A 27,579-nucleotide genomic window follows, 5' to 3' on the forward strand; every position below is an offset into this window, starting at 1 on the left:
AAATGTTTCATCACACTTCAAAATAAAACCTCATACCCATTAAGCAGTTATTCCGCCTCCCCCGCCACATACAGCCCCTGCTAATCACCAATCTGCTTTTCGTATCTGTGGATTTACCTATTCTGGACATTTCATTTAAATGGAATCATACTATATATATGTGTGTGTGTGTGTGTGTGTGTGTGTGTGTATGACCTTTTGTGTCTGGCTTCTTTCATTTATCATCATGTTTTTGAGACTCATTTGTGTTGTAGCATGTATCATGCTTCATTCCTTTTTATGGCTGAGTATTCTTTTATTGTATGTATGTAGCACAATTTTTGTTTATCCACTCATCCATGGATGAGCATTTGGGTTGTTTCCAATTTTTTGGCTCTTATGAATAGAGCAGCTATGAACATTTGTGGACACGGATTTGTGTGAGTATCTGTTTTCAGTTCCTTTGGATATATACCTAGGAGTGGAATTTTGGTCCGTATGGTAATTCTGTATTTAACTTTTTTATTAAAAAAATTAATTGTGGTGAAATATGCTTAATGTGAAATTTACCCACCTTAATTTTTAACGTACAGTTCTGTGGCATTAAGTATCTTCACATTGTTTTGCAACCATCACCACCATCCTCTCCTGAACTCTTTGTTTTTTGTTTTGTTTTGTTTTTTGAGACAGGGTCTCGCTCTGTCACCCAGGCTGGAGTACAGTGATCTGGGCTCACTGCAACCTCCGCCTCCTGGGTTCAAGCGATCCTCCCACCTCAGCCTCCCCAGTAGTTGGGACTACAGGTACACACCACCACGCCCAGCTAATTTTTGTATTTTTTGTAGAGAAAGGGTTTTGCCGTATTACTCAGGCCGATCTCAATCTCCTGAGCTCAAAGTATCCTCCTGCCTCGGCCTCTCAAAATGCTGGGATTACAGGTGTGAGCCACTGTGCCCAGCCCTCTCCTGAACTCTTTATCTTGCAAAACTGAAACTCTGTACCCACTGAATAATAACTCCCTATTCCTTCTCCCTTGCAACCCCTGAAAACCGCCATTCTGTCTATGAATTTGACTATCTCGAGTACCTCATATAAGTGGAATCATACATTACTTTGTCTTTTAGTGACTGGATTATTTCACTTAGCATAGTGTCCCCAAAGTTTATCCAGGTCGTAGCATGTGTCAGAATTTCCTTTTTATGGCTGAATAACATTCCATTATAGGATTCTCCATTCATTGACAGACACTTGAGTTGCTTCCACCTTTCGCTATTGTGAGTAATACTGCTATGAATGTGGGTATACAAATATCTTTGAGATACCAATTCTTTTGCATATATATCCAGAAGTGATATTGCTAGATCGTGTGATCATGTGCTGACTCTATTTTTAATTCTTTGAGGAACTGCCATACTCGTCTTCCACAGTGGCTGTACCATTTTACATTCCCACCAACAGTGCACAAGGGATCCAGCTTCCCCACATCCTCACCAAGACTTGTTATTTTCATCGTTTGTTAACATCTATCCCAGTGGGTGTGAAATGATACCTCACTGTGATTTCGATCTGCATTTCCCCAATGACTAGTGACTGGAGTCATTAGTGGGCACCACCACACCCAGCTAATGTTTGTATTTTTAGTAGAGATGGGGTTTCAACATATTGGCCAGGCTGGTCTCGAACTCCTGACCTCGTGATCCACCTGCCTCAGCCTCCCAAAGTGCTGGGATTACAGGCGTGAGCCACCACGCCCGGCCCTTTGCCCATTTTTAAATTAGATTGAGCCTGCCTGTTTTTGCATTTGGAGTTACGGTTCTAAACTTGCTGCTCTTCAGAAGCTAGAGTAAATATTGCATCTTATTATCCTAAGCCACATGTTTGCTGAGAACTTAGGCTACTTCAGGTGTAAGGCTACCAAGAGCCTACACAGGCACCAGAGATGAGGAGGGAGAGCAGGGCTGCAAGAGGCAGGGGCCAATGCTTTAGAAGGTCCAGATTGCTCTGGGAAAGCTGGCCCAAGGGCAGCCGTTGCCATCTCTGTCCTCCAGGTCATCCTGGAACTCTTTGCAGAGATACTAGGAAAGCAACTCACGTTTGTCTCTGGAAAGACTCAGGTTCCCAGGCCTCGGGCCTGCCCTTTCATCTGTGTTTCTTCTAAGTATTGCAACATCCAGCAGGCCTCTATTCCACAGTCCCCTGGGTGAGGGGAATGTGCCCAGGGGCCCTTGACCTGCTAGCCTGGGATCGGGGAACAACGCCCACAGCCTAACTCTTGGGAACAGACAATCTCCAGCCAAAGCTGCAAATGACTGAAAACCAGGGCTGGTCAGATGGGTGGTCAGCTTATACCCCCTCGACACCCCCCCCACACTACATTCCAAACAAATGGAACTGTGGAAACTAGTTCTGCTTTGCCAGCCAGCACAGCTCCCTCCCAGTCTGAAACCGATGAATTCTCCTCAATTCTGGGAAGAAACTCTCTCAACAAGAGGGGAAAAGGAAGCCAAGAACCCAGAAGTCCAGTCATGTTCTCCCTGAATAATTCTCCCACGGGGGACTCACTGTCTCTGGCTTTGGTTATGTTTTCAAGTGACTGAAGAGATGGTCCCCACAGGAGACCGTCTTACATAGGCAGTCATTATAATGACCTGTCTAATCTCTCTAATGCCTAGTAGGCTCTGCCTAGCTTGTGGTGATGGGAGGAAGCATGTGAGCATGATGTGAGGGGGTGCTGGCTCCCCACAGTCCAGAATTCTCCAGGAAAGTCATACTTCTGAGTCTTGGAAAACTTTGTATCTTAAAGGTTTAATTTTTTTTTTTTTTTTTTTTTTTTTACTAAAAGGCATGTACCCCTTAGCTAGGGTTGATTTAATATTCATCAGGTAATAACCAGGTTTTACAAAGAAATGTTGGATGCCACACAGGAGAGGTTCTAGTAGAAGATAAAGATGCACAAAACATACTTTGCCACTGTTTTTTTTTTTTCTAATTGAGGTGAAATTTGCATCACAGAAAATTAACCATTTTAAAGTGTACAATTCAGTAGTATTGAGTACATTCACAATGTTGTGCCACCATCACCCCCAAAGGAGACCCTGTGCCCATTAAGCCATCACTCCCCCACCTTCTTTTCCCAGCCTGCCCCTGACAACCGCGAGTCTGCTTTCTGTCTGTATGTTTTTACCTATTCTAGACATTTCATATAAAGGGAATCATATAACATGTGGCCTTTGTGAACCATTGTTTTGGTAGGCATTCTCCCCCCTCCAAGTCTACTGTCCTTGGCCAAGATCAGGGACTAAACTTTCTAAATATCCAGAATGAATGAAAGCTCCCTGCTTAAATCAATAGTTCTAACAACCCACAAAAGTATTTTCCAATCATTATAATGACCTCTCTACTCTCTCTAAGGCATAGTGCTAGGTAATGAAGTGGACTCTGCCTATCAGGATGGACAAGCCCTGAGCGAAGGGGGAGTGGGTAAGGCCTGAGGTGTCTCCAGGCTGCCTGGGGACCCGGGACCCAGGCCAGACAAGCAGCAGCTCCGGGGCTGCGGGAAGGCCCAGCCCTGCACACACAGCGCTGGCTCTCATGCACCTCTGAGGAGCCTGCTGCCTCTGAGCACACCTTGTGTGTGCGGTTCAGGAATACCCAAGTTCATCCGCCAAATTCAGGATACAACCCTGACTGTTCCGGGCTTTTCTTTCTGCCTTTCCCTAATCTCGTCTGGGCGTGCTCTCTTAAAGGGGAAGTGGTGCGTTCTGACTGGCCAGGGCCCTCATCCAGGAGCCAGGAAACGTCTACTACCACTGAGTCGCGTTGCCCAGCGTGTCACTGGCTCAGCCTCCTTATCCAAACGGCAAGGCAGCCTCCCCGGGATGTGTAAGTGTGAGCGCAGGGCACGAGGGCCACACAGGACGGCGTGGGGCTGGGCGCAGGTCACGGAACAGAGATCCTGGCAGGCGGATCATGCTGGCAGCCCACAAGCCATTTAGCAAGATGAGTGTTAGCATAGACAGTGCTCTCGGTCTGTGGGCTGGAGCTGGAGCCGAGACAGGGCTGAGGCGGGGAGCGGGGAGAGTAGCTGCCTCAGAAAGAGGTCAGAAGTAGGAGGCTGGGTTGGGGACCAGTCTATTTTGGACAGCCCTTCTGGAGGCACCAGCCTCCGGCCTGAAAAGGAGTGGAGTGGAAAATTTTCTAGCACACCTTTCAGAGCACCGGGAAGCCAGCTGCAATGAACCTTCCTGGCGTGTCAACCCCACCTCCCCATGTTTATGTCCGTGTATTATCTACTCAGTGCACTTACCTACTCAGCCATTGTGTTTCTTTGTTGTTTTTATATGTACTTTGTGTTAAGACATGTTCAGGGTCCTTTCTATTCAAACTGTACAAATTGCTTGAAACTAGCACCCTGGTTTTTTCCTTCTTTCCTGTCCTCAGTGGTCCTTGTCCAGTGCGTGCACACTGCAGGCCCTGAATCAACTCGGGCAGCTGGCCCACAGGTGGACCGACCAGCTCACTAGGATGCTGGGTGGCGTGTCTGGCTGGTTTCCAGCTAGGGCTCTGTTTCCTGTGTGCCCAGAGAAATCAAGGGGAAAATGCACACCCACTCACACACACAGTCAGTTCCTAACTAAATGCCACAAGACTGGTGGCAGGAAAATAGACCTTTTGCTGTGTTTTAGGTCCCTTTCTGTCCTGTGGTTTTGTTTGTGTGGTAGCGATGGTTGATCTTAAATCATGTAAAAAGTTTTGTTTTCACCAAAATAACTCAGACCTTTTGCTTATAAAGACGGGAGAGAGAAGGGGGCCAGAAAGGAAAAAAAAAAAAAGTATGTGTGTCTGTACGCATATGTTGACAGGGCATAACCACACCCTACTTCAAGACAACTTCCTGTTTGCCGCTGCCAACTGCCACTCCAAGGAGAACAGAAATGGTTCCGTTATTAGTGGCTGCTGTGGGACCACGACAGTCTGTGGGGTGAGTGGCTCTGAGTGACACCATGAGCTTAGCAGTAGTGGAGACTTTTCACCTTCTCTTGTAAGAGACCATGGCCCTGTGCTGTTGAAAGTAGACGCTGGTACAGTAGAAATAAAGCAGTGGTGGCCTCTCCTATCAGCCTGTGGTCCTTAAACAGTGTGCTCCCATAGGATTCTTGTAAGTGCAATAATTTAATTCAGGGGCAGGGAGAAGGCTGAGAACTGCCTACCGAGGAAAGCTACTACCTGCGTGTGTGTTTTTAATGGACATTTTCATGTATCAGGGGAAGTTAACATTAAGCGCCTCCTGTGAGTTGGCACTGTGGTAGCCACCCCACGTGTTAGCAATCCTCCCAACACCCGTTTATTCCACAGTGAATAGAGGGAGTGTTCTTGAGGGTGAAACCCTGTGCTAAACACAGGAGATAAAAGAGTAAACAGGACACCTGCCCTCCAGGTGTGTCCAGGCACAGGACACTTAGACCAGTAAACCAGTAATTACAGCGTGTGATGTGTGCGAAGATGAGGGACTCAGTGTGCTCGAGGGGCACCTGTCCTGTTGTAACTCCATGACGTGTGTATTACTGTCCCCATTTTACAGGAAAGGAGACTGGGGCTCAGGGGGTTAAGTTATTTCCCCAAGTCCCAGAGCTAATGAGTGACAGAGCTGGGATTTGAGCCCAGATCTTTCTGATTCTAAAGACAGCAGTGTTTGGTCCGCATTTCCAGTGACTCCCAAAGCTCATGGAGCATGAAAATCACCTCAGGACCTTTTTAAAAAATCACAGAGTTGGGGGCCCTGGCCCTGGTGTCCAAAAGTGAAGAAGTCCCTGCTGCACTGTGTGTTCTCTGATGTGGAAGTGCAGCCTGGCACCTGCTCTGCCTCCTGCAGCCAGGATCCTCCCTCCACGGGGCCTGGCAAGCCATGAAGCCTTAGCTCAAGGCACCAGGGCAAAGGCCACTGATGCTGCCTCAAGACAGCATTGGGAAGATTCGGTCCAGCGGTTCAGGTATTTTTATTTATTTATTTTAAAATTTCAGCTTTTAGATTCAAGGGTTTAGATTCAATTCAGCTTTTAGATGTGCAGGTTTTCAGGTGTGTTTTTTGGGGTTTTTGTTTTGTTTTGTTTTTGAGACAGAGTCTCACTCTGTCGCTCAGGCTGGACTGCAGTGTCACAGTCTCGGTTCATTGCTACCTCTACCTCCCAGATTCAAGCGATTCTCCTGCCTCGGCCTCCTGAGTAGCTGGGATTATAGACACGTGCCACCACACCTGGCGAATTTTTGTATTTTTAGTAGAGACGGAGTTTTCCCACGTGGGCCAGACTGGTCTTGAACTCCTGACCTCAAGTGGTCCACCTGCCTTGGCCTCCCAAAGTGCTGGGATTACAGGTGTGAGCCACCATGCCCAGCCATTTTATCAGGTATTTTAAACATTGGGAATCCCAGCTCGTGGATCTTCTCCCTAAGATCCTGGAGTCTGTGGCTCCCCCTGTGCCCGGGTCCAGCTGTCTGCCATACCTGTCTCATCAGCGCTCTGGGGGTTATGAGGTCAGCTGTGTCATCCTAAGGTAGAATTCAACAGCTTGTCTGCAAGCTGGAGGCCCCCAGTTTTCACCAAAGCTGTGGTGACTCCTGTGTTTAAACGCATGTGACTTGTGCGGTCTGTGTTTGTGGTTTTGAAGGGGGCTACTCTGATGGATAAGTTCAGTGGCATGCATGTGGAGTCCTTGTCAACCCCTCTGCTACCACTGGGCCCAGACAGTGGGGAGCAGATAGAGCCATAAAAGGTCTAATGTTATGAAGAGGATTGTGGCTCTGGCTCCAGGTGGAGTCCGGCAGACTCAGGTCCTTCGGGCAGCAGCCTGCCTTCTGAGGGCCACATCCGTTTCCCCTGCACTCAGAGTGACAACTGTGGCAACAAGCCAGGATCTGGAGAGTGCTGTTCCCTGAGCACAGGAAGCCCTCTGATGACAAAGGTCTAGCAGTGACAGCAACCTATTGTATCATCACTGTAATAGCCCAGTGTCTGGCACATGGTAGGTGCCAAGGAAATGCTAAGAAAAAAAAAAAATAGTGAATGAATGAAATAGGTTTCATTTTAACCCATATTTTTGTCTCCTTCCTACCTCTGTATTTGCACCTGCTTTCTCTCCTCTGCCTTTTCTGCTTAAGGATATGTTAGTGTTTTGTTGCTGTTGTTGTCTGTTTTTATCTTTCTTCTTGGATGGACTTAAACAGCTTTAACAAATTTCCTCATCACCATGTATTTATCAACTGCTTTTCTTTTTTTTTTTTTTTGAGACGGAGTCTCGCTCTGTCGCCCAGGCTGGAGTGTAGTGGCCGGATCTCAGCTCACTGCAAGCTCCACCTCCCGGGTTTTACGCCATTCTCCTGCCTCAGCCTCCGGAGTAGCTGGGACTACAGGCACCCGCCACCTCGCCCGGCTAGTTTTTTGTATTTTTTTAGTAGAGACGGGGTTTCACTGTGTTAGCCAGGATGGTCTCGATCTCCTGACCTTGTGATCCGCCCGTCTCGGCCTCCCAAAGTGCTGGGATTACAGGCTTGAGCCACCGCGCCCGGCTGCTTTTCTTTTCTTTTCTTTTCTTTTCTTTTTTTTGAGACAGGGTCTCATTCTGTCACCAGGCTAGAGTGACAGTGGTGTGATCTCGGGTCACTGCAACCTCCGCCTCCCAGGTTCAAGCAATCCTCCCACCTCAACCTCCTGAGTAGCGGGGATTACAGGCATGCACCACCACGCCTGGCTAATTTTTCTGTATTTTTAGTAGAGATGGGGTTTCACCATGTCGGCCAGGCTGGTCTCAAACCCCCAACCTCAAGTAGTCTGCCCACCTTGGCCTCCCAAAGTGCTGGGGTTACAGGAGTAAGCCACCACACCTGGCCTCAAATATTTTTCTTTAAGTAGTATTAGTCTCTACATACTATTTGTGCCATTTTGAATTTTCTTGTGGATGTGAATGTACCATTTTGCTTACATTTTCTTAGGTTGAAATAACTCTCTCACCTGTCTCCTACCAATTGCTTTATTATGGATTATTCAGGTCGTTTGTAGTATTTTTTTTTTTTACTATGTAGTAAACAGTGCTGAGAGTATCTTTGAACTTTTTTTTTCCCCTTTGGGATGTTTCCTGGAGGTCTATTTTCCAAACTAACACTACCAGATTACCAGATAAAAGGCTATGGATGCTCTTTAGTTCCTGTTATTATCACCAGGTTGCTCTCCAGAAAAATGTAATCCCTTGAAAGTACCGCTGGCAAGGTGTGCATGTGCTTGTCTCCCCACAGATTCTATTTCTGTGGTTTTCCCTTTTAGCTAGGCTAGGTGTCTTGTGAGGGCATCCCTGGGGGCTGATGGAAGTATTTCAGGGCCCTGGAAACCCCCTGGGACTCCCCAGATCCTGCCCAATAGTGGTGATGCCAGAAATTTGCACCTTAGTATAAATGACAAATGAGGAGGAGGAAGGGGGAATGCCACCACAGGGGAAAAGTTAAAAAGGATCCTAAGTTACATGACTTCATAGCAGCTCTGGAATGGGAAGTGCCCTTGTAAGAATCGTCCCAGTTGCATTTCTAAAGTGTGGAGGGAAGAGAACGTCCCAGGCAGGGTGGCATGGTAGAAAGGGCATTGGCTCTGGGGCCGGGCAAGCCTGGGCTTTCCTGCCAGCTGCTGAGGTCTGCGTGACCTTGGTCTTGTTTCACAATCTTGCTAAGCTTTAATTTCCCCATCTGATATCTAAGAAGGAAAAAAAAAATAGTAATTTCCCCATCTATAACAAGGCAATTAACGGTCTCATACCACATGGTAGGGTTGTTGGGTAGATGAGCTGGTGAGTGAAAAGCAGCTTGCACGGTGCCTGATGTATAGTAGGTACTCAAGAAAGGCTGCTTTCCCTCCTGACTGAATGAATGTGCATGGGGTGACCAGATGACCAAAAAACCATCCCAGAGCCTAGGGATTTGGGAACCGAGCCGGCATTGGCATGAGCAGTGTAGACTACAGGCCCACACTCATATTTGTCAAAAGAACTTAGTGCTCCAGATAGTTCATGTTGCCCAGCAGTGGGTAGGAGGTGAAGAGGGGTAAAGAAGACCTAGTATAACCTGTGCTTAAGGAACGCCTCCTCGGCTCGTCAGCCCTGCGATCTTTTAAAGAGGTACTGCAGTCTGAGAAGGGAACGGGCACTCCAGAAAAGCTCACAAGCACTCCTGGCACGGGAACTGCTTGGCACAGCTCTGCCTGCATTCGCCGCCTGTCCTATCACCTGACTTTCCTGTGTCTTCATTTCCTCCTCTGCTGAGCAAGGCTGATTCAATATCCCCTTCTAACCACCATGGCAGTAAGTTTAGTATCTAACTATGATGGTGACAAATGAGACCACAGGCTCAGGTTCTAGCCCCAGCTCCTCCACTTACTAGTCTTATGACTCTGGGCAAGTGTCTCAAATACAGTCTGTCTCCATTTCCACAACTGTAAACTGGGGGGAATCGTTGCCTCACCAAGCGGCTGTAAGTACAGCTGGCCTGGCTCCTGGCACGGATCCCAGTGCCAAGGTGCCAGCCCTGCCTCTCTCTCCAACTCCAGTTTACTTTTGGAAGAATGTCCCTTGGAAATCAGGGTGTTTATAGGCAGCATCCTGACTACAGCTACGAAAGCAGATTGATCCCACTGATAAGATAGAAGCTGGCTAATGACTTGCCAAGCACCTGCCCTCAAAAGTGGGGGCTGAAGGAGACTCCATGCTGTCAAGTGTACGCCAGGTGCTGGCCTAAGCCCAAGTGTGCTTACACAACCATGGCAGGCCACGAGCGACTGTGGTGCTCAAAGTCTATTGGGAGGGGGTTGGTCCCTTAAAAGCCATATTGGAAAATTCCCAACAAGTTCTTTCTAAAAATGGTTCAGGGAGCCACCTTGAGTGTTTGCGGCCAGCTCAGCCATTCATGAGGCATCTGTGCTAAGGTTTTAAATGCAGGACACTGATGCTGCAAGTATGAAAATACCTCTGTGAATAAGCATATGGGGAAGGGAACACTGAATTTTTACTGAAATGGAATTGCCTGAGAACCTGATGGATTTTATCTTCAGAGAGTGAGGGGAGCAAACTAGAGACACCAGGGCTCCCCACGCCTATCAGATTTTTGGGATGCTGAGAGCTGGTGTCTGCAAGCTCCTTGCCTGGCTGATCTCTAGGACTGCCCCTGGAGTTGCACCTGGATGTTTAAGGAGGCTGCGGGGAAGCAGGTGGTCTTGAAACAGTCAGTTGCCGAGACCTTGGCCTGGACTTCCTGTGGTGGAAATGCACAAAAGTAAAAGGGTTTGACTTTTCATTTCTTTGGTAGCAGGGCCCCCCAACTCTTTGTGGTTGAGGTCTCAGGCAATGGTATGAGCTGCTGACTGGCACCTGCCAGCTGCCTAACACCTAAAAGATGTTTCTTCCTCTCCCTAGCGGAGTCAGGTGCCCTGCTGAAACGCCCAGAGGCAGTGGGAAAGGAGAAGTCTCGCTGGTTCTTTCAGGCTCCTCCTATCTGTAGCAGAATCTTCCAGGATTCCAAGGTGGTAGAGCCCAGAGTTAAGATAGGGGCTCTGAAAACATCCCCAGATCTGATGTTTTCTAGCTCTGTGACCTTAAGCAACTCATTGTATCTCTGAGCCTCAGGAATTATACCTCAAGGAAATAATTGTAAATCACTTTTTAAATCAGTTTTTTAAAAGACAAATAGGGCCGGGCCCGGTGGCTCACGCCTGTAATCCCAGCACTTTGGGAGGCCCAGGCCGGCAGATCACGAAGTCAGGAGATTGAGACCATCCTGGCTAACACGGTGAAACCCCGTCTCTACTAAAAATACAAAAAATTAGCCGGGCGCGGTGGTGGGTGCCTGTAGTCCCAGCTACTCGGGAGGCTGAGGCAGGAGAATGGCGTGAACCCGAGAGGAGGAGTTTGCAGTGAGCGGAGATCACGCCACTCACTCCAGCCTGGGCGACAGAGCGAGACTCCGTCTCAAAAAAAATAAAATAAAATAAAAGACAAATAGTAGGTCGACAGTGAGAGAATAGCTAAATAATCTACAGCACATTAATGATTGAATATTACCTAATGGTTTAAAATAGCAAGTATATGGGAATTTCATATGTATATGCAGAATAATGTTAGTTGACAAGGAATAGTCCAAAATATCCATTGATTACAGCTTTGTTAATAAAACTTACCTGTAGAAAGAGAAGCTAGTAATGCCTCTCATATTTTTGGGCGGGGGGCCGGAGGGACAGAGCTTCACTCTGTTGCCCAGGCTGGAGTGCAGTGACACGATCTCGGCTCACTGCAGCCTCTGCCTCCCAGGTTCAAGTGATTCTTCTGCCTCAGTCTCCTAAGTAGCTGGGATTACAGGCGCCCGCCACCACGGCCTGCTAATTTCTGTATTTTTTTTTTTTTTCTTTTTTTTTTGAGGCGGAGTCTTGCTCTGTCGCCCAGGCTGGAGTGCAGTGGCGCGATCTCAGCTCACTGCAAGCTCCGCCTCCCGGGTTCACGCCCTTCTCCTGCCTCAGCCTCCCGAGTAGCTGGGACTACAGGCGCCGCCACCGCGCCCGGCTAGTTTTTTGTATTTTTTAGTAGAGACAGGGTTTCACCGTGTTAGCCAGGATAATTTCTGTAGTTTTAGTAGAGACGGGGTTTCACCATGTTGGTCAGGCTACTCTCAAATTCCTGACCTTGTGTTCCCGCTTCAGCCTCCCAAAGTGCTGGGATTACAGGCATGAGCCATCGCGCCCAGCTGTGCCTTTCTTAAGGTATTGTAAGAACGAAATGCTATAAGGTAAGACTGCCTGGCGCATAGGAAAAAAAATTCTTTTTTTTTTTTTTTTTTTGACACAGAGTCTCGCTCAGTCGCCCAGGCTGGAGTGCAGTGGCACGATCTCGGCTCACTGAAAGCGCCGCCTCCCGGGTTCACGCCGTTCTCCTGCCTCAGCCTCCCGAGTAGCTGGGACTACAGGCACCGCCACCAGGCCCGGCTAGTTTTTTGTATTTTTTAGTAGAGATGGAGTTTCACTGTGTTAGCCAGGATGGTTTCGATCTCCTGACCTCGTGATCTACCCGCCTCAGCCTCCCAAAGTGCTGGGATTACAGGCGTGAGCCACCGCGCCCGGCCTTTTTTGTTTTTTTTGTTTTTTGTTTTTTGTTTTTTGAGACAGTGTCTCACTCTGTCACTCAGGCTGGAGTGCAGTGCAACAATCTCAGCTCTCTGTAGCCTTGACCTCCCAGGCTCAAGCGATCCTCCCACCTCAGCTCCTAAGTAGCTGGGACTACAGGTGCATACCAGGCTGATTTTTTAAATTTTTTGTAGAAGCGGGATTTCACCATGTTACCCAGCTAGTTTTAAACTCCTGAGCTCAAGCAATCTGCCTACCTCAGCCTCCCAAAGTGCGGGGATTACAGGCGTGAGCTACTGTACCCACCTGAAAAATCTTAAACTATTATTACTACTGGTCAAAGGACAGAACAGGTGAGAGCAGAGGCTGCTGGTTCAAGATCATTCACTGAGGTTGTTATTGATGTATTGAATACTTAATTCTGCACAGGTGTTCTGATAGTGATTTTCTGTTTTCCCTTCAGTAGGTGAGTGGTGCTTATATTCAATATTAGCACAATAGATTCGTTTGGTCTTTCTGTCACATGGTCTGGAAAGAAATCCGTAGCAAGAGCTATAAAACTGCAGCCTTTCACTTTGAGAATTATACATCAAGGAAATAATTCTGAATCACTTTTTAAATAAATCAGGTTTTTTGTTGTTGTTGTTGTTGTTGTTGTTGTTTTTGAGACGGAGTCTCACTCTGTTGCCAGGCTGGAGTGCAGTGGCGTAATCCGGGCTCACTGCAGCCTCCACCTCCCGGGTTCACGTCATTCTCCTGCCTCAGCTTCCTGAGTAGCTGAGATTACAGGCACGCGCCACCACACCCGGCTAATTTTTGTATTTTTAGTAGAGACGGGGTTTCACCATGTTGGCCAGGATGGTCTTGATTTCTTGACCTTGTGATCCACCCGCCTTGGCCTCCCAAAGTGCTGGAATTACAGGTGTGAGCCAAAAAAAAAAATCAGTTTTTTTTTTTTAAAGACAAATAATAGGTAGACAGTAAGAGAGTAGCTAAATAATCTGCGCCATGTTAATGATTGAATATTACCTAACAGTTTAGCAAGTTTGTGGGAATTTGATATGTATATGTAGAATGTTAGTTGACAAAGAATAGTCAAAATATCCATTGAGAACAGTTTTGTTAATAAAGCTATATGCATTAACAAAGACTAAGAAAATGTAGAGGAAAGTGCTCTTTTTCTCTAAAATTGCTTACGTATTAAATATTTTAACAATGAGTGAGGGATATAATGTACTACAAATTCTTTCTGGGCAGGGCAAATGGAATTAGAATAATTATAGGGATCTACCTTAGGCAGTCCCTTAATGAAAACGTAAGACATGATTAAGCCTCAAGTGGGTGAGGGCTTGTATCCGAATGATTGTAATGTACAGCCGGAGAGCTTCACTCAGCAGCATCTTTTTGCAAGAGATAAGACCCTGCCTTCTCCTATCACCAGCCTAACGCACCTCCTCACCAACACAAAACTGTGTAAGTCCACTACAGGCAGGTCTTCATAGACTGGAGAAACATAGATTGAATAGGTCTTTTTGTAAAATCCACTCACTCTGCCCTACCTGGGACATCAGTTCTACCCATTTTCAAAAGCTTAGCTACAGCTCACCTCCAGAGTGAACCCCTGACCACTGACTCTATTGGTCCCTCCACTTTAATTTTTTTTTTTTTTTTTTTTTGAGACAGAGTTTCACTCTTGTTGCCCAGGCTGGAGTGCAATGGTACGATCTTGGCTCACAGCAACTTCTACCTCCTGGGTTAAGCGATTCTCCTGCCTCAGCCTCCCAAGTAGCCGGGATTACAGGCATGTGCTTCCACGCCCAGCTAATTTTGTATTTTTTGTAGAGACAGGGTTTCCCCATGTTGGTCTGGCTGGTCTCAAACTCACGGCCTCAGGTGATCCACCCGCCTCAGCCTCCCAAAGTGCTGGGATTACAGGCATGTGCCACTGCGCCGGGCCTTTAAATTCTTATACAACCTTTCTCACCTGCACCAGTATGGGGCAAGCTTGTTCCCATAGCTCAAGGGTTGTGAGAGCCCTTCTGATTTAATTCAAACCGTTTCACAAGTAGGAAATACTGCTTTTGCCTATTTATTGCAATACAAAATCAGACATCAAACAACTAAAAAAAAAAACTTATATTAAGGGCAAAGGGCTGTCTTCAGGTTTTAATTAATATTCCCTCATTGCAACTTGTTCTTTCAATTGGCAATTTAAGACAAGTTTCTGAATCTAAAATATGAAACCAGTCGCGGTGGCTCACACCTGTAATCCCAGCACTTTGGGAGGCTGAGGCGGGCGGATCACTTGAGGTCGGGAGTTTGAAACCAGCCTGGTCAACATGGTGAAACCCCATCTCTACTAAAAATACAAAAATAAGCCAGACGTGGTGGTGTGCACTTGTAATCCCAGCTACTCAGGAGGCTAAGGCAGGAGAATTGCTTGAACCTGGAGGCGGAGTTTGCAGTGAGCCAAGATCACACCACTGCACTCCAGCCTGGACAACAGAGTGAGACTGTCTCAAAAAATAAAATATGAAACCAAGAAAAGGACTTATCCACTGATACAGTTGTTTTGTAAGCCAGATGTGGTAGCTCATCTGTAATCCCAACACTTTGCGAGGCCAAGGCAAGAGGATCTCTTGAGCCCAGGAGTTCAAGACCAGCCTGGGAACTTAGAGAGACTTAGTCTCTGCAAACAAACAAACAAAAAAAAAATTGAGACAGATTCTTGCTCTGTTGCCAGGCTGGAGTGCTCTGGTACAATCACAACTTGCTGTAGCCTCCACCTCTCAGGCTTAAGTGATCCACCCACCTTGGCCACCCAAAGTGCCAGGATTATAGGCATGAGCCACCATGCCTGGCCTTACCAAAAAAAAGTTTTAATTAATAATTAACTGGGGCCAGGTGCAGTGGCTCATGCCTATATGCCTATAATCCCAGCACTTTGGGAGGCCGAGACGGGCAAATCACTTGATGTCAGGAGTTCAAGACTAGCCTGGCCAACATGATGAAACCCTATCTCTACTAAAAATATAAAAATTAGTCAGGCATGATGTTGCATGCCTGTAATCCCAGCTACTTGGGAGACTGAGATCGTGAGACTCTTCAGCCTTGATTCTCCCAGGCTCAAGAGAATCGCTTGAGGTGGAGGTTGCAGTGAGATGAGATCCTGCCACTGCACTCCAGCCTGGGCCACAGAGCAAGACTGTGTCTCAAAAAATAATATTAATTAGCCGGATGTGGTGGCACACGCCTGTAGTCCCAGCTACTCAGAAGGCTGAATTGGGAGGATCACTTGAACCTGGAAGGCAGAGGTTGCAGTAAGCCATGATCGTGCCATAGCACTCTAACCTGGGTAACAGAGTTTTTTTTCTGTCTCAGAAAAAAGGTTTTTTTTGTAAATTTAGCAGCAGAATGTGTCAGCCAGGACCACTAACCAGAATTCTTTCAGAAGGTGGTTGTAGAATCATTGGCCTGGCCCATTTATTTTGTCCTTCATGGCACCCTTCCTTGTGATTTATCTTTGTTTACTTCCATACTTTTTAACAATTAGTTTAGTAAAATAAGATGTATCTTCATTATTCAGGTTTATCTCCCCACCTAAACCAAAAAATACATGCCCCACCCACCCACCAGCAGCTTTGAGTCAGTGATAGCAAGGGAGTGAATGAAGACTGCAGAAACATGTAAAGCAGTAATGGTAAAAATCAAGTCTTATTTTCATATTGGAAGCCTCTGCCGAAAAACAAATTGCTAAACAAGACATTTCTGAGAGGCAGAACGTCGATAGACTTGAAGTTAGGAGACTTGGTTCTGGTCTCAGGATTGCCGCTAACTAGCTTTAACCCGAAGGCTGGCAACTGATAACCTCATCTATCAGAAAGATCACACTAGTTGACTTTTAAGATCCAATTGTAACCTTTAGTGATTCTAAGTTCTGCATTTTCTAATTTCCTGGCTTCAAATGTTATTCACCTAGTTTCCTGCCTTCCTGAGAGGCAGCTAGGCCCATGTACTTGGCGCAGAGGCACCCTGATCCTTGAGTAGCCCTGACCTTGGCAATCATCTCACCTCTCTGGGTCTCCTTTGGCCAGTCAGCCGTGAGCAGGGTGGAGATGCCTGGCTGCTTCCTGCCTGTCTCACAGGGGTTGTAAAGGCCAGTACAATTTTACAAAGGATGAATTCCTCCAAGGAAGATCTCGCCTGAGTAAAATTGTTCAATACTTCGGCTGTTATTATTGCTCTGACATCCAGGAATCATGAGGGATGAGAAGGGAAGGAACAGGTATAAGTATCCCTTGTATTTATGGTGATTGAGTGGAAGGAGGCTTTGAAGCCATCTAGGGACCCACTTCATTCACAGATAAAGACACAGGAACCAAGGAAGTTTCAGTGGTAAACTGAAGGCCCAAGCCTAATACTGTTATGTGTGGTTGGAGCGGGAGCCGTCTCCCGGCTCCCAGCCCTCAAAACAGAGGCCTCAGAACTAGCTCTTTGTTTTCAAAAGCTTCAACAGGATTGCTTCTGAGAACTAAGCTGTATGCAAAGGTCTACTCTGATTCAATGAGGAAAAAGTACCCTGTAAATTTATTCTGCGTAGGCAGCACATGAGCACTGGTCAAGCAAAAAAAATGCAGCAATTGAATGATCCTCAAAAATCTGCTTCCTCCTAATTCCCATTGCATCAGAAGACTAAATTCAGTCTGCTTTGAGACAGCCTGGCGACCCATTGGTACAAGGGAGCACAGAGAAACCCCAGACTCCTGTCGCAGCTGGCCACAGGTGGGGGCTTGCGTCTCCCAGGTCAGGGTGCCTGCAAAAGCATCCAGGAAAGGTGCCCTAATGAGAGAAGGCTAGGCTCAGCTTTGGGCTGGAGAGAGAATGATCTGCCATCTTTGTCTGTCACATTTTGCATTATCAAATTCAGCCAGATTTTCAGATCTGTGATCTCTAGTTCAGGAGATCTGTTATAATTTCATTTATTTATTCAACACATGTTAATTAAGCACTAATTATATGTGAGACATAAGAGAGCCAGAGAGGACTTAGGATTTCAGGAAGCTTTGTCTTTTTTAGGGTTTGGGATTCCTTCCTGTAATCATGTACAAAGTTTTTGGATAGGTGTAAAAGTGCATTTTGCTGGGGTCTTACATTTTTATCAGATTCGCTACTCTAAAACAATTAAGAACCCCATAGTGGGTGCACACTAGAACTTTACTTCATGCATCTGCTGTCCTGGTCAGTATCCTCATCCTGCCCATTCAGTCGAAAGCACAGGAGCTAACAGAACGTGAACAAGTGACGCATCTCTGCCCAGAGCTCTGGTATTCTCTGTAGAACCTCAGGAAGTTGTGCTCGCCGGCCCAAGTCCATGCCCCACATTGCAGATTCTGGCTCAAGCATTGACATCCTCCTGCATGTGGCCCTCTGTGGACCCCGCGGAGGCCATAGCAGGGGTGTGTCGACACTGTCCTCTCAGTCCCAGGACAGCTGCTGGGCCGCTTCCTCGCTCGCAAAGTCCCTTTGATTCAAGCCTGCTGGTCCCTCTTACTTTAGTGCTCCTGCAGAGCGTCAGGTTCGAGAGTTTCCTGTTTGTTGAGAGTCCTGCCCTGTCCACTGCTCTGATGGACCTGTGGCCTCTGTGTCTAGGAATTGCTTTTGCTTTGGCTATGTGGGGTTATCCCACTGTTCAGGTGATACCTGGTGTCCCTCTGCTACTCCTGTGGAAGTAGTTTTGCAGAAAGATGACCTGGTAAATGCCTCCCACGAGAACCTTGATGTTAGTTGAGCATGCCATTTGATACAGAAACCCAGAACATAAGTATTGCTAGCTGGTGGAATAGGAGCATATGTCAAGACAAATCGTCTCATCAGAACCTAGGCTTCAGGGATGCCGATGCTGCAGGGAAAGTGCTTCTCTCTGCCTGTTGTGTGTTTGAGTGTATGTGAGTGTGTGAGAGCCTCACCTGCTACAGATGCTGTGCTGAGTTCTCTACTTTCTGCCCCTGTAGAGAGAAGACACGGTTCAATGTGTAGACCTTCTCCCTCTCCAGTGTCTCCAGCCTCCAATCCCAGGACATCACTAGTACAGGTGAAAACAAAAGCCTGTCTCAGCGGCCATCACTCTGCCAGCAGCACCTCAAAGCCATTCAAAACGCCCAAAGACAATCTACTTACCTCCAGCAGCAAACAGCACACAGTCTCTCCTGCGAAAGGATCAAGGGATAAACCATGGTGAGTCAGCTGGCTGGCAGCCAGCTGCTGTCTGTCCCCCCTGCTGTTCCTGTCACCACAGGGAAACAGTATTTACCCTCTGGCTTTGGTCCTAGGAGTCACATGCAGGAATTTGGGGGACTGAGGAATGAAGGGACAGAAACCCAAAATGATGGAAAGATAAACCTAAATATTAAAAAGCATGTGGGACCTTAAGAGTACCATATGGGCCACGCTCACGCCTATAATCCCAGCACTTTGGGAGGCTGAGGCGGGTGGATCACCTGAGGTCAGGAGTTTGAGACCAGCCTGGCCAACATGGTGAAACCCCGTCTCTACTAAAAATACAAAAATTAGCGAGGCATGGTGGCATGTATCTGTAATCCCAGCAACTCAGGAGGCTGAAGCAGGAGAATTGCTTGAACCCAGGAGGCGGAGTTGTGGTGAGCCGAGATCGCGCCACTGCACTCCAGCCTAGGCGACAGCGAAACTCTGTCTCAAAAATATTTATATATATACCCTATGCCTGATGGGGAATTTTTTTATTCTCTTGAGAGTTGAGCCAAGTTGTGTCTAAGAAAAGGGTAACAGGGAAATATTTCTCAGTTCTGCAGCCACCTCTCAATTTTCCACCCCAGTGAAGAGAAGCTCTGGTGTAAAATCAAAAGCGCTGACAGTCTGCCTGGTGTGGAGCAAGGCCGTGGCCCTGCCCCCAACACTGGGTCCCAGGTCCTGTGGAATAGTGGAATAGTGGAAAATCAGTGGAAAAAGAGTGGAAAATCAGTGGAAAAATCAGAGGCTTTTGACCAGGCGTGATGGCTCACGCCTGCAATCCCAGCACTTTGGGAGACTGAGGTGGGCAGATCACTTGAGGTCAGGAGTTCAAGAGCAGCCTGACGAATGTGGTGAAACCCCATCTCTACTAAAAATACGAAAATTAGCTGGGCATAGTGATGCATGCCTGTAATCCCAGCTACTCGGGAGGCTGAAGCAGGAGAGTTGCTTCATCCCAGGAGGCAGAGGTTGCAGTGAGCCGAGATTGTGCCACTGCACTCCAGCCTGGATGACAAAGTGAGACTCTGTCTCAAAAAAAATAAAAAAAAAATCTGAGGCTTTTAATTCATTTGGTTATCTCAGCCCTTACTAAAAAGTCAGAAAAGGTTGCCTGTGGAACAGACAGTTAGGAAGCCAAACTTAAAACAAGGAAGATGAGTATCTTCAAATGCTGTTGGCACCCAGCTTGGAGTACTTAAGGAACTGGCTTCTGACAGCACCTCTATGCTTATCTTTCAAGCCTTGAGAAGGCAGAGAAGGGATAAGTGTGGAGTCCATCTCTTTTATGTATTTAAAGAAAAAAAGTGTTCCATCAATTACTGACAGTTAATTGCCCTTAAGTTCACACCTAGGCAAGCTGTGGAGTAAAATCATCCGTCAATGGGTTTGTCACTGCACACTGGAAATTATGATGACTTAGTAAAGAGCTGATTATGTCAGATCAATTACAGAGCCTCTTGTGATGGAGTGGAATGGTATAGGCATGGCTGTGGAGGAGTTACCTGCCACGCAGCTGGGCCTCATGGACAAGCTTTGTTCTCCTCGGGTTGTTGGGATTGCAGGTCCATCCTGCAGGAGGCTGTAGCTGGTTAGGGAAGACTCAGCCTGAGACTGGTGGTTGCCCACCCACCGGCGATGTGAGTCTCCCAGTCACTACCCTGCAATCTGTCTTATCTGTGACCTGAGAATGTGCCTGAGAGTTTATTTACTGGGGTTGCATGGTATCCCGATGTAACCACAAGCTCTGAAGTCACTGGCCTGGGCACAAATTTCAGCTGGGTGACCTTGCGCAAGTTATTTGATTGTGTTGTGCTTCCATTTCCTCATCTGTAAAGTGGGGCCAATAATACCTCTATTCCATGGGATTGTTGTGAGGATTAAGTGAGCTAATTTTTATAAAGCAGCAGGCACAGTATCTGGATCATAGTATATATTCAATAAATAATTTAGCATAATGTCATCGTTATTATTATTATATCATCATGAGTGCCAAAGGACAGCGCTTCCATCCTGGGATAAAGATTGACAAGTCAAATCTCTCTAAAAAAAATTAGAGAAATGGCTCTTCAGACTCAGAGTGAAGATAAAAATGATTAAATAATTTATTCAGAGTCCAGAAATGAGCTACAGAGAAACAAAATAAGAAAAGCCAGGGAAGGAGCACATAAGTCAGGAGGAGACCCAGGGAGCTCAGGGAAGATCATCAATGAACGCTCCTTGTAAAAGAGCAAATGAGAGGTCTCTTGTAGCCCCACGGCACCAAAAAGCACCTGCCCAAAAGGCAAACCTTCAGGGCGACCACTGGGTTCAAATCATTGTCCACACTCAATCCAGTCCAACTCAACACACACTTCTTAAGACCTGCCACAGTCAAGTCCCCTTCAGCTAGGGGCAAAAAGTGGTTTTGAAAGAATCTGGCTGGGTGCAGTGGGTCACATCTGTATTCCCAGTACTTTGGGAGGCCGAGATGGGCAGATCACGAGGTCAGGAGTTCAACACGAGCCTGGCCAGCATGCTGAAACCCCGTCTCTCTACTAAAGATACAAAAAATTAGCCAGGCATGGTGACACGCACCTGTAATCCCAGCTACTCAGGTGGCTGAGGCAGGAGAATTGCTTGAACCTGGGAGGTAGAAGTTGCAGTGAGCCGAGATTGCTCCATTGCACTCCAGCCTGGGCAACAGGGCAAGACTCTGTCTCAGAAAAGAAAGAAAGAGAGAAAGAAAGAGAGAGAGAGAGAAAGAGAGAAACTGAAAAAACTAGCCCAGGTCCAGAGATGAGCAACCAAGAGATTTGTAAGGAGGGAGATAGCTCGTAGTGAAAAGACTAGAGTGCTTACCTGTGGGAAGAAGAGAAAAGCATGGGTAATTTGCCATGCCTTCAAGTCCGTAAATATTCTGAGGACAGAACAAGTGGTGCGCCATGAATGAGGCCGAACCATGGACTGCAGTGGTCTCGAGACCTAACTGTCCTCACCTCCCATCTGCCTGGCTGTCGTCCATCTACCCACCACGTCCAGGAACATGTGTCCGGGAAGAGATAGTCTCCAAGGCTGGGAAGATTTGGCTTTGAGCCTTAGAGGGCTCAGCCTCAGTTGAGAGGTATCCCAGAGTGCAGCTCCCTAGACCTGTACTGAGCTAGGAGCAGGAAAAGCAAGTTCAAGTCTGGGCCCTGCCTCTAACTGTCTGTGTGTCCTTGAACAAGTCACTTTACTTCTCTGAGTCTCATTTTCAAGCCTGAATATTTTGAAATTCTATATCACAGTCCTATCAAAAATTCATAAAGTTCCTCACTGCTTCCTGAATTAAAGAGTTAGTCCCTCAGCCCAACATAAGGGACCCTCTGCCAACTAGCTGCAACCCCCCTTAGTCAATACTGAATATCCAATGCCACCCTATTATGCCAGATTTCCCCCTATCTCTACCCCTGCTACCTTTGCCTGGAACATCCAGCCATCTTTACTCAACATTTAATGAGCACTTATTGTAAGACTATGTGTGCCAACTCTACAACAAGCACGGAGGGTACACAGGGCCCACTGATGTCACACAAGCACCTTTGTGCAAATTAGAAAACGGTCTGGATGCAGGCCTGTACCAGGTGCACAGTTGACTAATGGCCTTCATCCCCTGCTCACTTCCTTAGCCAGGCCTCCTCTCCCAGTGCATAACCTATACAACTGTACACTGCAGCCCTGGGGATACAAAGTTAAGATACAGACACTGTCTTAGGGAGTCTGTAAATAGAAACATAAGCTAACACAGTACAAAGTGATAAGGACTATGAGATCGGTAGCAAAGGAGAAGGGCACCTAACCCAGGCTGAGGACTCAGAAAGGGTTTTTTCAAAAGAGGTCACTTCCGGCCAGGTGTGGTGGCTCACACCTGTAATCCCAGCACTTTGGGAAGTCCAGGCGGGTGGATCACGAGGTCAGGAGTTCAAGACCAGCCTGACCAACATGGTGAAAACCCGTCTCTACTAAAAATTCAAAAATTAGTTGGGTGTGGTGGCGTGTGCCTGTAATCCCAGCTACTCAGGAGGATGAGGCAGTAGAATCACTTGAATCCTAGAGGCGGAGGTTGCATTGAGCCAAGAAAAAAAAAAAAAAAGGTCACTTCTGTTAAATTCAAAGGACAAGTAGTAGGAAGGAGGTAGACAAAGAGAATGGGATTAGAATGGTAAATTTTTAATGTTACGTCTATTTTACCACCAAAAAAAAAAAAAATTCTAACTAAGAGAGTAGGAAGGGTGTCCTAGGCAAAGGGAACAGAATGTGCAAAAGTATTTGCATGTGGAGAGAGGCAGGATGTGAAACTGAGTAGGGGAGTGAGGCCCAGATTATGAAGTTCTGCTGTATGTGTTAAGTTCAGGAATTTGGACTTCACCCTGGAAATTGCAAAGAGGCATTAAAGGAGCAGTTTTATGATGTAGTCTGGTCACCTTGAAAGCCATGTAAAAGGATGGCTGGGGGGTCACACAGGAAGCAGCAAGATGTCCTGGGTGAGGACATTGTATCACCCAGGCAAGGCGTGGTGACAGCCTGGTTCCAGGCAGCGATGTGTACGGAGGGGCTGGATGAGATAAATATTAAGGAGGGAAAACTCCACAGGACTTTGGGGGTCATATGTAGGGCTGGAGTACAAGGGAAGGGATTAGGACAGCTGAGTTGTGGTCCTGCCGCTTCCTCAAGGGAAGGACGATAAGGGCCAGAGTTGAGGGAGGGAAGGGAAGGATGAGTTCAGCTGGGAAGTCAGTGGATTTTGAAGTGTCTGAGAAATATCTACAAAGAAATGTGAGTGGGCACTGAATGTTTGGAACCAGGGGTCAAGAGATAGGTATGGGCCAGGACTAGAGAGTCATCAGTGTAGACGTGGGCATGGAAGCTGTGGGTATAGATGGTGCCTGCCAGGGAGGTATATGGTGTGAGAAGAACAGAGGCCAAGGGTGGTGCCATGGAGGATTGGGACAGGGAAAGAGCAGTCTGAGGGCGCTGGGTCTGCTAAGCCCAGGGTTTCCACAGCAATCATTCCCCTTCTCTCCTGGCCAAAATCCTTACCATTCTTATTGCCCATGTCACTGGCTACCTTCTCTCAATGCCCTTTCCTCATTCACTTCCTCCTTGCCAACAACCTGATATGCTCTCGCCTTTCTTTTAATCCCCAGAGCACTTAATTTTTACTTCACATGTGACACTTTCTCTGGTCAGCCATAGACTCCACTTCCTGTCTTCCTCCTGCCCAGTAGTTACTGCAGGGCCTCCTGTATGGTCACCTCTCACCAACTCAACAAGCATGGTACTCGTGTCAGTAAATATTTGTTGAATTGAATGAAATGGATGTGACCATTGAAAGGGATTCTAAGATTTCCATTCCTGGAGATGGCTGACCTTTTGTCTAGAATTGTTTAGACTAGCACTATCTGATAGAAATGTAACGTGTGTCACACATGTTAATTTTACATTTTCAAGCAGCCACATTGGAAAAAAGTACAAAAGAAACAGGTGAAATTAATTTTTTTTTTTTGAGTTGGAGTCCTGCTCTGTCACCCAGATTGGAGTGCAGTGGCGTGATCTCGGCTCACTGCAACCTCTGTCACCTGGGTTCAAGCTATTCTCCTGCCTCATCCTCCTGAGTAGCTGGGATTACAGGTGCCCGCCACCATGCCCAGCTAATTTTTGTGTTTTCAGTAGAGACGGGGTTTCACCATCTTGGCCAGCCTGGTCTTGAACTCCTCATGATCCATCCGCCTTGGCCTCCCAAAATGCTGGGATTACAGGCGTGAACCACCATGCCCAGCCATGAAATTAATTTTTAATAATAGTCATTGGCCAGGCATGGTGGCTCATGCCTGTAATTCCAACACTCTGGGAAGACGAGGCAGATGGATCACTTGAGATCAAGAGCTCGAGACCAGCCTAGCCAACATGGTGGAACTCTGTCTCTACTACAAATACAAAATAATAATAATAATAATAATAATAATAATGGTGGTAGCATTCCCCAGCTACTTAGGAAGCTGAGGCATGAGACTTGCTTGAACCTGGGAGGCAGAGGTTGTGATGAGCCAAGATCCTGGCACTGCACTCCAGCCTGGGCAACAAAGCAAGTGAGACTCTACCTCAAAAAAAAAAAAAAAAAAGTTATGTGCCACATAAAAGCGTATTAGTCAACAGCAGTCCCATAAGGTGATTATACCATATTTTTACTGTAGCTTTTCTACATTTAGATATGTTTAGACACACAAATATTTACCCTTATATTACAATTGCCTACAGTATTCAGTACAGTCACATGCTGTACAGGTTTGTAATCTAGGAACAAGTGGCTGTACCATACAGCTTAGGTTCAAGCACCTTTTATACTTGACAGGACAGAATCCTGCCCAGACCGGCAAGAAGAGGGTGATCCATCGGAAAAGTGGAACTGGTCACCCTTTTTTTTTTTTTTGAGACAGGGTATAGCTCTGTCGCCCAGGCCAGCGTGCAGGGGTTTGTGTTAGTTCACTCTACAACGTTAGCATGATGAAATCACCTATCATTGCATTTCTTAGAACATAGCCCCGTCATGAAGTGACACATGACTATTTTATTTAATCTAATATATTCAAAATACTATCATTTCAACATATAATCAGTGAGATAGATTATATTATTTTCTTTTCATAAGTCTTCAAAATCCTGCATGTGTTTTATTACACTTACAGCACATCTCAATTTGGACACTAAATTTTCATCAGAAATATTTGACCCATTTTTAGATTTCATAAAAACTAGAGATTATAAAATAGATTGACATACCCAAGTTGTTTTAAATAGACTTAAACATTTTCTAATTACTGAATCAAGTATCTGTTCTTAAATTTCAATGAACTGAGCTTAAATGAAATTTGAAATCCCATTCCTCAGTCACAGTAGCCACTTTTTATTTTACCTTTTTATTTTATTTTATTTTATTTTTGAGACAGGGTCTCACTCTGTCACCCAGCTTGAGGCTGGAGTATAGTGGTGCGATCTCAGCTTACTGCAGCCTCAACCTCCTGGGCTCAAGTGATCCTCCCAACTCAACCTCCCAAATAGCTGGGACGACAAGCGCACACTACTGTGCCTGGCTAATATTTGTGTTTTTTGTAGAGTTAGGGTTTCACCATCTCGAATTCCTGAGCTCAAGAGATCCACCCACCTCAGCCTCCCAAAGTGCTGGGATTACAGGTGTGAGCCACAGCACCTGGCCCCCATAGTAGCCACATTTTAAATGCTCAGTAGCCTGAAGTGGTTAGTGGCTGCTGGATCTAGACACATAGGCCACTGACTCTGGGTGGGGCCCTCTGGTTTTTACAATTCAATGGTGTGTTAATTGGGCTCCTCTAATCTCTTTAAAAGTTATACTCCCAACAGGAGTTGCTAAATTCCAGCTCCTTTCTCCCCTTGGCCTAGTGCTGCTGGGTCTGTGGTGGAAACAGACCTGGAAGACCTCCATCAGGCGGTGCAGAGAGCCCCCTGCCTAAGTTCTGTTCCATTGCTTCAAGTGAGCTCTGTATCGCCCCCTCCTGGCCAAGAAAGCATAAGCGGTGCCAACCCATGCTGGACCGTGGCCCTTAGATTAGATTTCACAGCAGGTTAGGGCTGCCCTTTCCAAATAGCTTAAATTCACACGTACAGCAATGAAAACACTACTCTATCAGGCTGACCTCCTGGCATTCCAGCACAAGGTTAAATGGTCTGTGGTTTTGTTATTTTCTCCTTTATGTGGCTGAGCAGGTTTAAAAAAAAACTGCATTACAAGAAAGGGGGAGGCCGGCGTGGTGGCTCACACCTGTAATTCCAGCATGGGAGGCCGAGGCGGGTGGATCACCTGAAGTCAGGAGTTCAAGACCAGCCTGGCCAACATGGCAAAACCCTGCCCCTACTAAAAATACAAAAAATTAGCCGGGTGTAGTGGCAGGCACCTGTAATCCCAGATACTTGGGAGCCTGAGGCAAGAGAATCACTTGAATCTGGGAGGCAGAGGTTGCAGTGAGCCAAGATCACACCACTGCACTCCAGCGTGGGCGACAGAGCGAGACTGTCTCAAAAAAAAAAAAAAGAAGAAGAAAGGGGAAAACACAGAGAGCATTGCCATGTTACCAGGTTTGTCCCCTGCAGAGCTGCCTGACAGCACTCACAGGCTGCCCAGCATCCCCAGCCCTGCACTCAGCCTCTCAGAGGCCCCTTCCACTGGTTCACTGTCCTGACAGTGGGGACCACCCCTATGGGAGCCAGAGGTCGGGGGTACCTGGCCACCAGCCCACAGCGTTGACATCTATGTAGTTGATGACAGTAGAGGGAGGTGGGCAAGATGACTCGGTCCCCAGGTAAAAATCAAGAAAGAGTTATGGCTGTTTGGCTGTTTTGAGCTACAATGAGCATTTCAGCCTTTACTTATGAGTGCCCGCTCAGCCATGGGACCAGACCCTGGCACAGTGACCGAGTCAGCCAGTCTGACTCTCCCAGCTGCTGTCACTTCGGCTACCCTGGTCTGGCCTGGCGAATTGATGGGGAACTCAGACCCACGGATGTAGGCTGAGGTGGGTAGGAGGCAGAGAGGAGGTAGGAGGAGGATTTCCTCCCCTGGATGGCTTGTTTGGCTTGTTGCCTTCTCTTTGGGCCTTATCAACCCACATGTGTGTGTTGAATGCTAAATATGCTCAGCTATTAAAAATGCAGGAGATGAGCCTGCTGCTCCAGGAGGAAAATGAGCCAAAGCAAAAGAAAAATCAGCAGGCTCCCTGGCCTCCCGTGCGTGCCCTGCAGCAGGTGGGGGAGGGCTCCCTCTCCCCAGGTAGGCGGGGCTCCTCTCCAAATGCTCGGAATTACCAGGCGGGTCCTCCCAGAGTGACTGGGGCTGAGGGAGTGGAAGTGCTCTGGAAGTCTTCCCAGCGCTTTATGGAGAGGGAAGCGATCACTGAGAGGCCCCGGCCAGACGCCTGTGGGAGAAACTGGGCGGCTTATCTCTTCCTGCCTGGTGCTGGCATGAACTGGGGGCAAGACCAAGGCTCAGGATTGATGGCTCCCTGAAGACACAGGGAGTCATCTCAGGCTGTGAAATACGAGCAACCCGAGGAGCCGCAGACACTGCAAGGGCCCTACCCCTGTGACTGCCCTGCATTCCTCAGCAGGATTCTTGCAGTCGCCTCTCCCTGGCCTCCTTGCCCCTC

The 27,579-nt window shown here is 47.1% G+C and overlaps 1 protein-coding gene across 14 annotated transcripts in view; it reads left to right on the top strand.

Annotated features, from left to right (window-relative positions):
* LOC105475327 (ataxin 7 like 1) overlaps positions 1–27,579 on the top strand; it is a 272,598-nt gene that overhangs the window by 193,542 nt on the left and 51,477 nt on the right. For 10 of the 14 annotated variants that reach the window (XM_011730474.3, XM_011730475.3, XM_071094705.1 and 7 more), the window contains one exon: positions 18,133–18,355. In XM_011730474.3, the coding sequence (XP_011728776.1) occupies positions 18,133–18,355 (223 nt within the window). Of the gene's footprint in view, positions 1–3,720; positions 3,862–4,841; positions 4,961–18,132; positions 18,356–27,579 lie in introns of those variants that run through there. The other 4 variants (XM_011730478.3, XM_011730479.3, XM_011730482.3 and 1 more) reach the window with 4 other exon arrangements.

Source organism: Macaca nemestrina, chromosome 4 (genome assembly GCF_043159975.1).
Source record: "Macaca nemestrina isolate mMacNem1 chromosome 4, mMacNem.hap1, whole genome shotgun sequence".
Classification (NCBI taxonomy): Eukaryota; Metazoa; Chordata; class Mammalia; order Primates; family Cercopithecidae; genus Macaca; species Macaca nemestrina.